Source organism: Solea senegalensis, linkage group LG13 (genome assembly GCF_019176455.1).
Source record: "Solea senegalensis isolate Sse05_10M linkage group LG13, IFAPA_SoseM_1, whole genome shotgun sequence".
Classification (NCBI taxonomy): Eukaryota; Metazoa; Chordata; class Actinopteri; order Pleuronectiformes; family Soleidae; genus Solea; species Solea senegalensis.
This window is the reverse complement of record NC_058033.1, coordinates 18108499-18118805: the sequence shown is the minus strand read 5'-3', so window position 1 is coordinate 18118805 and position 10307 is coordinate 18108499. Positions and strand designations below refer to the sequence as shown.

Here is a 10307-nt window from a genome sequence, read left to right as displayed (position 1 = left end):
CACCTAAAACAAAGGGTCACATGGTTGGAGCTTTGATTACTCACTCATTCACTGTGACATTGTTTCCATAAGCTACTGTAATGTCACAAGATTTATTTCCGTCAAGTGTTGCATTCATTCTTCACCAAGATCTTGTATTGATGATGGGAGAGTTGGGCCACTGAGCAAAGCCTTCTTCAGCACATTCCAAAGATTCTCAATGTGGTTAAGGTCTGGAAAATTATGTCTCATGCTCCCTGAACCACTCTTTCACAATTTGAGCCTGATGAATCTTGGCATTGTCATCTTGGAATATGCCCATGTCATCAGGGAAGAAACAAATGCATTGATGGAATAATCTGGTCATTCATTATATTCAGGTAGTCAGCTGACCTGATTCTTTGGGCACATGATGTTGCTGAACCTAGACCTGACCAACTGCAGCAACCCCTTACCTATTTGCTTAGTTAAATCCACAGATGGCCACTTTTTTTATGGCCAGGCAGTGTATGAATATGTATAAATTCATGTGATCACTCAATGAGTGAATGTGAACCATCACGTGTCTGCAGTGTGACAGAATCTGTTATTATTGTACGTATGAACTCAGGTCACTTTGAACAAATGGCTTGTGTCTTAAAGGCGACATAGACCGGAAGCGTCTGTGTGTATCTGCGTCATGACGTTGTTTATGAAACCCTAAAGTTTCAGACCAAACAGTTCATAGGCTTTTATTGGTTTCCTGGGCTCTGCAAAGCAGAAAGGCACTTCCGTTTGCTGATGATGTCATCAGGAAACCTCACCACTCCTCTCACCACAATAGCTCCTCCAGGTGCGGGCACTTGTCCGGGCACATCTGGTTGCGTACATTGTACTGCAGAAGAAGAAGAACTACTCTGTTGTAGCTGCTGAGATGCAGAGCCGTTCTTAGAGCTGACGTGCTTACTACATCCCTTCCAGGTACCTGGCCAATCACAACACAGTCCGCGTTCTGGGGGCGTGGTTTTGGTCTGAAACAGAAATATCTCATCACTGACGAGAGCGTCAGTGATGAGATATTTCGATCAGCTTGTTTGCACATGTATATATATATATATATATATATATATATATATATATATATACATATGTATACATTATATGTATATGTATATACATACATATATGTATATATATATATATATATATATATATATATATATACACATATATATATATATACATATCAAGTCCCCATATATGTATATGTATATGTATATGTATATATGTACATATATATAACCCTGTCTGAAAAAGATATGACAGAGTGAGAGGTCTGTCTGAAAACATATGTAAGGCAGAGTGGGCGTGGCCTTCAGTCACATGACAGGAAGATAACAAACACGTGTTTCCGGTCTCTGTTTCGCGCACGTTGACGTCGGGTCGTCGCGTTTGTTAAGAAAACGGAGAAAAAAGAAAGAGCAAACGAAGAAAAATGCCAAAAACGAAACAGTCGAAGAGAAGAAAGAGGTTTGATTATAACCAGGACCGGAAGAAGCTGAAGAAGAAGTTCATCAACAAATATAGACCGAGCATCGAGAGGTCAGTTAGCATGTTAGCACAGGTTAGCATGCTGCTCTAACCTTCCTAACCTGTGTGTAAAGTCACGTGACCACTGGTAAATCACTGTTGTGTTTTCGTGACGAGCGTTAACTTTAACTCAGCTGAAGGTAACATTAACCCGGGTTAACTGACGGGTTGAACAGTTACGTTAACCTCCTGTTATCCTTAAAGGAGGGTTAACTAGACTCTGCTGCTGGATTCACTGGATTAACGTTAACCTGCTAATAACTCAGATTAATTCATTATTATTGTTATTGTTACGATGTAGTCAAACATTTAGATATTTTATAATATAATTTATGTAGTTTTCCATCACACTCATTACTCACGTGTTTAGGTGACATCGCCCAGGACCAGGTTTTGTCACTGATGTAGTCGAGTGGAGTTAGAATATGATGGAAAAATGACTGTCTTGTGTGGTTCTGGTTCTGACTGGTGTGGTTCTGGTTCTGGTCAGTCAACAGATTAGAGCGGCGTGGAACAACAGGAGATCGGTGGCGAGGAACCTGCAGGACATGGGTCTGGTGTTGGACGTGAACGCGGCTCTGCCCGTGAAGAAGTCGAGTGTAAGTGGAAACAAAAACACGATTCTTCTTCTCCTTCTTCTTCTTCTCCTCCTTCTTCTCCTTCTTCTAAAGTCGCTGAACTAAACGTTCATGATTGTTTTTCTGCAGTTGCTGAGAAACGACAGAGAAACATCAGCAAGCGTCGCCGTCGTCACCAAACCCTATGTCATCAAGCGTAAGTCACATTGCCGTTGACCTGCAGATGGCCCTGTTGATCTGCAGGTGGCGCTGTGGCTCAGATCTTTGTGTTGTTTTGAGCAGAACTGGAGGAGGAGGCGGGGCAAGCACTCAGAGACACAAAGACGTTATCGTCCGACCTCGTCGAGTTCGTCCAGCACATGATCCGAGAACACAATGACGACTACAAGGTGAGGTTGTCGCCCATCCCTGATGTCCTCAAGACAAGACCAGACACATTTTCCATTTCCTGACTTCAAAATAAAATCCCTCCAGCTGTTAGAAAACAAACTTTTGATCTGAACAAATGTTCAAACCTTTTTACTTTTATTAAAGTCACATTTTTAAACTTTAAATCTAAAAAAAAATTATTATTTTCACAGGAACTGTTTGTTTCCCATTTTCATTCTGTACAATAAGATGGAAAATAATATTTGAAGTGAAATAGAAATACAGCAATAAACCAGATTATTATTATATATGTGAGATTATACTAACAATAACAGTGTTTAAATACCAGCTGTTAGAAAACAAACTTTTGATCTAAACAAATATTCAAACCTTTTTACTTTATTAAAGTCACATTTTTAAACGTTAAATCTAAAATACTGATTATTTTCACAGGTACTGTTCATGTTTCCATGATTCTCATTTTCATTCTGTAGAATAAGATGGAAAATAATATTTGAAGTGAAATAGAAATACAGCAATAAACCAGATTATAATTATGATGTGAGATTATACTAACACTAACAGTGTTTAAATATCAATAAACCATATTATTATTATATATGTGAGATTACACTAACACTAACAGTGTTTAAATATCAGTAAACCAGATTATTATTTTATGTGAGATTACACTAACACTAACAGTGTTTAAATATCAATAAACCAGATTATTATTTCATGTGTGATTATACTAACACCAACAGTGTTTAAATATCAATAAACCAGATTATTATTATATATGTGCGATTACACTAACACAAACAGTGTTTAAATATCAATAAACCAGATTTTTATTATTATATATGTGAGATTATATTTACACTAACAGTGTTTAAATATCAATAAACCACATTATTATTTTGTGTGATTACACTAACACTAACAGTGTTTAAATATCAATAAACTAGATTATTAATATATATGTGAGATTATACTAACACTAACAGTGTTTAAATATCAATAAACCATATTATTATTATATATGTGAGATTAGACTAACACTAACAGTGTTTAAATATCAGTAAACCAGATTATTATTTTATGTGAGATTACACGAACACTAACAGTGTTTAAATATCAATAAACCAGATTATTATTTCATGTGTGATAATACTAACACTAACAGTGTTTAAATATCAATAAACCAGATTATTATTATATATGTGCGATTACACTAACACAAACAGTGTTTAAATATCAATAAACCAGATTATTATACATGTGTGATTACACTAACACTAACAGTGTTTAAATATCAGTAAACCAGATTATTATTTTATGTGTGATTACACTAACAGTGTTCACATATCAATAAACCAGATTATTATTTTATGTGTGATTACACTAACACTAACAGTGTTTAAATATCAATAAACCAGATTATTATTTTATGTGTGATTACACTAACAGTGTTTAAATATCAATAAACCAGATTATTATACATGTGTGATTACACTAACACTAACAGTGTTTAAATATCAGTAAACCAGATTATTATTTTATGTGTGATTACCTAACAGTGTTCACATATCAATAAACCAGATTATTATTTTATGTGTGATTACACTAACACTAACAGTGTTTAAATATCAATAAACCAGATTATTATTTTATGTGTGATTACACTAACACTAACAGTGTTTAAATATCAATAAACCAGATTATTATTTTATGTGTGATTACACTAACAGTGTCTAAATAATGATCAATAATCAATAATGATCGTGTGACACACACTCTACCATGGTTACCATGGTTACCGATGTGGAACCCGTGTTTGTATTTGTGGTCGCGTTGTTTAAATAAAGTTTGTGTTTTCAGGCGATGGCTCGAGACGAGAAGAATTATTACCAGGACACGCCAACTCAGATCCGCAGGAAGATCAACGAGTACAAACGCTGCCACCTGCAGGACTACCACGCCTTCATCAGCTCGTTAGCTGCAGCTCAGCCCACACACACGTGTTAACATCACAATAAACCTGTAACACACTCACACATGAATCTTTGTCATCCTAACTTCCTGTTTGTCCTTCAGAGCAAGGACACACACTGACACAAAAGAGATACATACACACACACAGACAGACACAGAGACACACACAGACAGACACACACACACACACACAGACAGACAGACACACAGGGAGTGTCACTAAGAAAGAGTGGGAGTGGCTAAACTTGGTCCAAACTGAGCTCATATTTCCTGCTTCCCGCCCCCTCACTCCTGCAGTCTAACAGTGGGAGGAACTTCAGCGGCTCAGTCCATCAGCGTCGTCTGTCCTCTGAGACACTTAGAGGACGTGACAGAGGTCAGAGGTCAACTGCAGGACGTCCTGACACGAGAGGTGGACAAACATGTCACTGGCTGTGGCTGGAGTCAATGTTTTACTGACGAGACCAGGACCAGAGCTGAACTCTTCATGATCCAAACACAGCGAACACAGTGTTATTATCTGAGGGAAACAGAACAGATCAGTGTGACTGCACACTGTTACTGGGACAGGAAGAGGAGGAGTTGGCAGTGGCGTACAAGAACATCAGCAGATCAGGACTGACCACAGAGCAGGTCTTCTGAGAGTCTAAACCACATTCACTCAGACCTTCTATGCTGGAGTTAGTCTTGATCCTTCATGTGGATCAGAGAGGGCGGGGCCATCATTTGTTTCTTTGTAAATCACAGTTGAATTCTTTATCTGTGGAGGATTCTCACTTTTCTTTTTCTTCCTAAATAAAAAACAAACAAATATCAAAGTTTGTCCTGAGTATCAACAGTTAGATAAAACACACACACTAATGACACCAGTGATTACAAAGTTCATTTTATTTTAAACACAAAATGTTTGTGAACCACTGATCAACAACATTAAATAAACCTTCGTCCTCGTCCTTCAACTCGTCTGCTGACATTGAAAGCTGCTACAGGAGGAGCGGCCTCGCCTCTCCTGGCCTGGCCTGGCCTGGCCTCAGACGAGCAGGAGCAGCAGCTCCTGGACCTGGTCCGGACTCCAGCAGGAGTTCTTCAGAGCTTCATCTGAATGCATCTGAGCAGCGATGAGGAACGTGTTGTGTGAGTGCAGACTCAGAGCGTCATGAAGCTCACACACACTCACTGCACCGGGTTTGTCCTGAGAGGAACACACATGACCTTTGACCTTTGCACAACATTCATATTATTATTATTGTTATAATTATTAATATTATTATAGTTATTGTGATTATTAATATGACTTATTGTTATTATGATTATCATTGTTATAATTATTAATATAGTTTTTGTGATTATTAATATGACCTATTGTTATTATGATTATCATAGTTATAATTATTAATATTATAGTTATGGTTATATGATTGTTATTTTGATTATTATCATAGTTATAATTATTAATATCATTATAGTTATGGTTATTAATATGACTATTATTTTGATTATTATGATTATTGTTATTATGATTTTGATTATTATTATTTACTATTATTATGATTATTATTATTATTATCACCACATCCATATTTTGATCCTTACCTGCTTGTTTCCAAGGACGACCACAGGCAGCCGGGGCTCCGCCCCCAGGAGGCGGTGCAGTTCAGCCTTAGCCAGTGGAAGGCGCTGTTGATCAGTGGAGTCGACCACAAACACCAGGATGTGAGAGTGTTTCACGTACTCGCTCCAGTGACGTCGCAGTTCCTCGCTGCTGCCGACTGAAATCAGACCAAACACAACAATGATGGAAACATGAAGAACGCCCACAGAGGGCGTGAGGACACATGAAGAACGCCCACAGAGGACACAAGAAGAACGCCCACAGAGGACACATGAAGAAAAACGCCCACAGAGGACATATGACGAAAAACGCCCATAGAGGACACATGAAGAAGAACGCCCACAGAGGGTGTGAGAACACATAAGGAAGAAGAAGAATACAGAGTCTGTGACTGCCGAAGTGTTTTAAAATGTTCTCACGCACGTTTACAGCGAGTGAACGGCCATGCGACACATTTCCTGTTCCATTAGGGCGTCCTGATGCATTGTGGGAGGTTAAAAAAGTCTTACTTTCCAGGAAGTCCAGCCGACAGACGCCGGTGTCCAGACTGACGAAGTTGAAGCCGTGGGTCGGACGACTGTGACGTGTCTGAGCCGTGGACTCTGCGGGAACCATACCTCGCAGCAGGCTGCTTTTCCCGGCGCCGTCCAGACCAAGGACGAGAACCTGACGCTTCCTATGCTCCGCCTCCTGCGCCTTCTGTGGGCGGAGCACAGAGAAATCACAAATCATTGATTCAACGATGAAGCTTTTTTCTGTGACCACTCACTCTCCCACACACACACACACACACACATTTAGTTCTTTCAGTGTGTGAAGTCCTTTGTTCGGATTGACCTCAGTGACACAGAGTGACCACACAAGGCAGCAGAACAGCAGCTACAATCACTTGTTGTCTCTCTGGACTTTGGTGTGGGAGAGTGAGTGTGTGTAACAGTGAGACAAAGACATGATCATGTGACTCATATTGTCACCTGGACTGTTGTTAATCTCTCAGACTTTGTTCCTCAGCAAAAATGAATCACACTTTTATCTTCACTCGTGATTCTAGTTTATCTTCTATTGATTTCTACTGTTTCTGCAGGAAGAGATAAGAGTGTTCCTCAGTGACGAAGAGTGAAGATGAAGAGTGTTCCTCAGTGATGAAGAGAAGATGAAGAGTGTTACCTCAGTGAAGGCGCACAACTGTGTGCGTTCTGACCACAATGTTCTCCTCCTGTAGAACACACTGACGCTGATGAAGAGCGCAGAACCAAAGGCAGCCACCGCTGCAGAGAGCATGTCTGAGATGTTCTGCAGGAGAACCATGACCTCTGACCCAGAGGAGATCTGACCTGTCACACACACTCAGGTTTCCACTGCTTCACCTCCTGAAGCATCTGCTGCTCTCTCTCTCTCTCTCTCGCTCTCTCTCTCGCTCTCTCTCGCTCTCGCTCTCTCTCGCGCTCTCTCTCGCGCTCTCTCTCTCTCCTGCACGTTACCACATTGAACACTAGAGGGCGCTGGGAGCTTTACCGTTTCAGAGACCAGCGAGCACAAACTAAGAACAACTCTGACGAAACCCTGAACCTAAAATGTTCATAAACAAGTGAATAAATAAAAAGAATAAAGAAAAGCACAATGATGAGAGGGAAAACAAGCAGATAGAATGTATATTCAGTCAAGAATAACAGATGCATTTAGTAGCAACTCCTTTGATAGGAAGTCTTATTTTGGCGGGCTGAACTTGTCAACACGAATCTTATTGTGAAATGATACCGGAAGCGCTGACAGCAGATGTGAGTAGCTTGACAGCGGATGACCGGCCGAAGTCATCGGGACTCGGGAAGAGTTTTACCGCTGCTGAAGCTCCGCTCCACCTGCGAACAAACGGCCTGTTTAACAAGTAAACAGGCGAGTTTGACGGAAACTTTACCGCGGACTTTACCGGGTTTTAACGTCACTTCGCTGCGTGAGTGCGGTGTTTCGGAGAGCTCGTTGCCCCGCGGCAGAAGGCTAGCATCGCTTACCGCTGCTAAACATGGTGGCGGCCTGTACACAGCGCGGAGGAGACGCGACGAGCACGGGCTGGGAGGAGGAGGAGGCGACCGAGGAGGCTTTTTAAAACAACAACTACTACTACTACTATTCATTCTGTTTCCTGGCTCTGTGGACCCGGAGCAGAAGCTCGTCTTTACCCGACATCAGCAGCAGCGGCGGCAGGTGCCGCGGCAGCGGCGGCAGGAGCGGCAGCGGCGGCAGGAGGCGCTGTCCCTGCTCCGTGGATCAGTGGAAGAAGTTTGACTCGCGCCTGGAAAAGTGCTGTAAACATGCGGAGAAACGTGGTCAGACAGCGGCTGCGGCGGTGACAGAAGAGCCTGCTTCCTGTGGATTATTAGTGTTATTGTTGTTGTGATATGTGTGTGCGGCTGTGGGAGTGACGGTGATGAAGATGAAGATGTTATGACCCTCCTCGGCGGCAGCAGCAGCAGCAGCAGGTTGATGGAGACGAGGCTGAAATGCCCAGGAAGGAGTTGCCGCTACCAGAAGGTTGGGAGGAGGCCAGAGACTTTGATGGAAAAGTTTATTACGTGGATCACATTCATCAGTGCACGAGCTGGATCGATCCCAGAGACCGGTAGGTACAGTGTGACCTTTAACCTCTATTCTCCTGCACACACACTCAGCGCCCCCTGCTGCTGAGAACCAGCCTGACACACAGAGACTCATTCTCAGTGAAAACATAGCTGAAAAAATAAAAACTTAACAAAAGTCGCGTGTCATAAAATCTGCGTTAGTCTACGCCCCCTATGTCACATGATCACGTCTTTATCTCACTGTTAGACAGACTATTGTAAAGCACTCACTCTCCCACACCATAGTCCAGAGAGAAAATCTGTGATTGTCAGGAGCTGTTGATCCACTGCTACCACACACACACACACACACACACACGCACTGTTGCAAGTGATGACTTACAAATGTCTCACTTTGTCACTTCAGTGTTTGAAATCCAACGTTCAGATTGACGTCAGTGACACAAAGTGACCACACGAGGCAGCAGAGGAGCAGCAGCTCCTGAGTCCCCGCCTTTCTCTCTCCCGATATTTGACTTTAGGAACCACATGAACACGTCAAATACACATGTGATTATTCCTGAACTTTTAACGTCAATGTCAGAGTTTCCTACAGAGGACCTGTGTTTCCATGGTAACCAGTGTCCAAATCAAAACTTAGAATGCTGTGTTTTAAATTTAATTCCATATGAATTTAAAACCACAGTGACTCACATAATATCTGATTATCAAATGATTTTTACTCGGGCTTAAACCAAAATAAAACCTGGAAATATGAATTTTAAACTTCATAAGAGACTGCGGAAGTGGAGCTCAGGTTAACATAATCCTGGTTCATTACTTTACAAAAAGTATTTGTGTCAGTAATCATATGTGTGTGTGTCTGTGTGTGTCGTGTTCAATCCACTCTACGTCTGAAAACTAAAACGTTAGTCTGTGTTAGTGTGATGAAGTTGTGTTGTGTTACAAGCAGAACGTTTGTGTGATGACATCAGACTCCAGTGTAAAGATGGAGCTCTGTGGTTCTTCCTGATTGTCGACATTCCTGTCATCACAAATCAGCAGGTGTCACAGTTTCACCTGCTCTAATCCAGACACACAAGACAACACTGCTTCATCTGCAACACAACACAACACTGCTTCATCCACAACACAACACAACACTTCTTCATCTGCAACACAACACTGCTTCATCTGAAACACAACACTGCTTCATCTGCAACACAACACAACACTGCTTCATCTACAACACAACACTGCTTCTACAGCTAACACAACAACAGCTTTCATCCACAACACAACACAACACAGCTTCATCTGCAACACAACACAACACAGCTTTATCTGCAACACAACACTGCTTCATCTGCAACACAACACAATACAATCTACAACACAATACTACTTCATCTACAACACAACACTGCTTCATTTACAACACAACACTGCTTCATCTGCAACACAGCACAATACTGCTTGTCCTACTACACAACACTGCTTCATCTACAACACAACACTGCTTCATCTACAACACAACACTGCTTCATCTACAACACAACACAACACAACACACACAACACAACATTGCTTCATCTACAACACAACACTGCTTCATCTACAACACAACAACAACAACTGCTTAATCTGCAA

At 41.3% G+C, this 10307-nt stretch overlaps 3 protein-coding genes across 4 annotated transcripts in view; 2 read left to right on the top strand and 1 right to left on the bottom strand.

Annotated features, from left to right (window-relative positions):
- Window positions 1–1348: 1348 nt before the first annotated feature.
- On the top strand, window positions 1349–5308 carry nop16 (NOP16 nucleolar protein homolog (yeast)). Its single transcript, XM_044041751.1, has 5 exons — window positions 1349–1560; window positions 2039–2147; window positions 2256–2322; window positions 2409–2515; window positions 4377–5308. Exons 1-5 carry the CDS (start codon window positions 1454–1456, stop codon window positions 4521–4523), a joined length of 537 nt encoding a protein of 178 aa, XP_043897686.1. The 5' UTR covers window positions 1349–1453; the 3' UTR covers window positions 4524–5308.
- Window positions 5309–5429: 121 nt separating this feature from the next.
- arl10 (ADP-ribosylation factor-like 10) lies at window positions 5430–8326 on the bottom strand. Of its 2 annotated transcripts, XM_044041750.1 has the most exons (5): window positions 8280–8326; window positions 7238–7269; window positions 6612–6801; window positions 6084–6259; window positions 5430–5682 (listed from the first exon to the last, which is right to left on the bottom strand). In XM_044041750.1, exons 1-5 carry the CDS (start codon window positions 8284–8286, stop codon window positions 5521–5523), a joined length of 567 nt encoding a protein of 188 aa, XP_043897685.1. In that variant the 5' UTR covers window positions 8287–8326; the 3' UTR covers window positions 5430–5520. The 2 variants fall into 2 exon arrangements, with proteins under 2 accessions (XP_043897685.1, XP_043897684.1); XM_044041749.1 differs by lacking the exons at window positions 7238–7269; window positions 8280–8326 and adding an exon at window positions 7270–7532.
- The window catches only part of wwc1 (WW and C2 domain containing 1), a 25617-nt gene continuing 23188 nt past the window's right edge, over window positions 7879–10307 (top strand). Inside the window, exon 1 of the mRNA XM_044041747.1 lies at window positions 7879–8719. Within this exon, the coding sequence (XP_043897682.1) occupies window positions 8601–8719 (119 nt within the window). The 5' untranslated portion in view covers window positions 7879–8600. The remainder of the gene's footprint in view (window positions 8720–10307) is intronic.

Excerpts from the sequence above, each read along its gene's own strand:
- nop16 (XM_044041751.1), top strand. The coding sequence starts at position 1,454 with ATGCCAAAAACGAAACAGTCGAAGAGAAGAAAGAGGTTTGATTATAAC. Across the intron at positions 1,561-2,038 it reads TATAGACCGAGCATCGAGAG|TCAACAGATTAGAGCGGCGT; the intron begins GTCAGTTAGCAT and ends GGTTCTGGTCAG. Across the intron at positions 2,516-4,376 it reads AACACAATGACGACTACAAG|GCGATGGCTCGAGACGAGAA; the intron begins GTGAGGTTGTCG and ends TTGTGTTTTCAG.
- arl10 (XM_044041749.1), bottom strand. The coding sequence starts at position 7,410 with ATGGTTCTCCTGCAGAACATCTCAGACATGCTCTCTGCAGCGGTGGCT. Across the intron at positions 6,802-7,269 it reads AGTTGTGCGCCTTCACTGAG|AAGGCGCAGGAGGCGGAGCA; the intron begins GTAACACTCTTC and ends CTCCGCCCACAG. Across the intron at positions 6,260-6,611 it reads TCGGCTGGACTTCCTGGAAA|TCGGCAGCAGCGAGGAACTG; the intron begins GTAAGACTTTTT and ends GTCTGATTTCAG.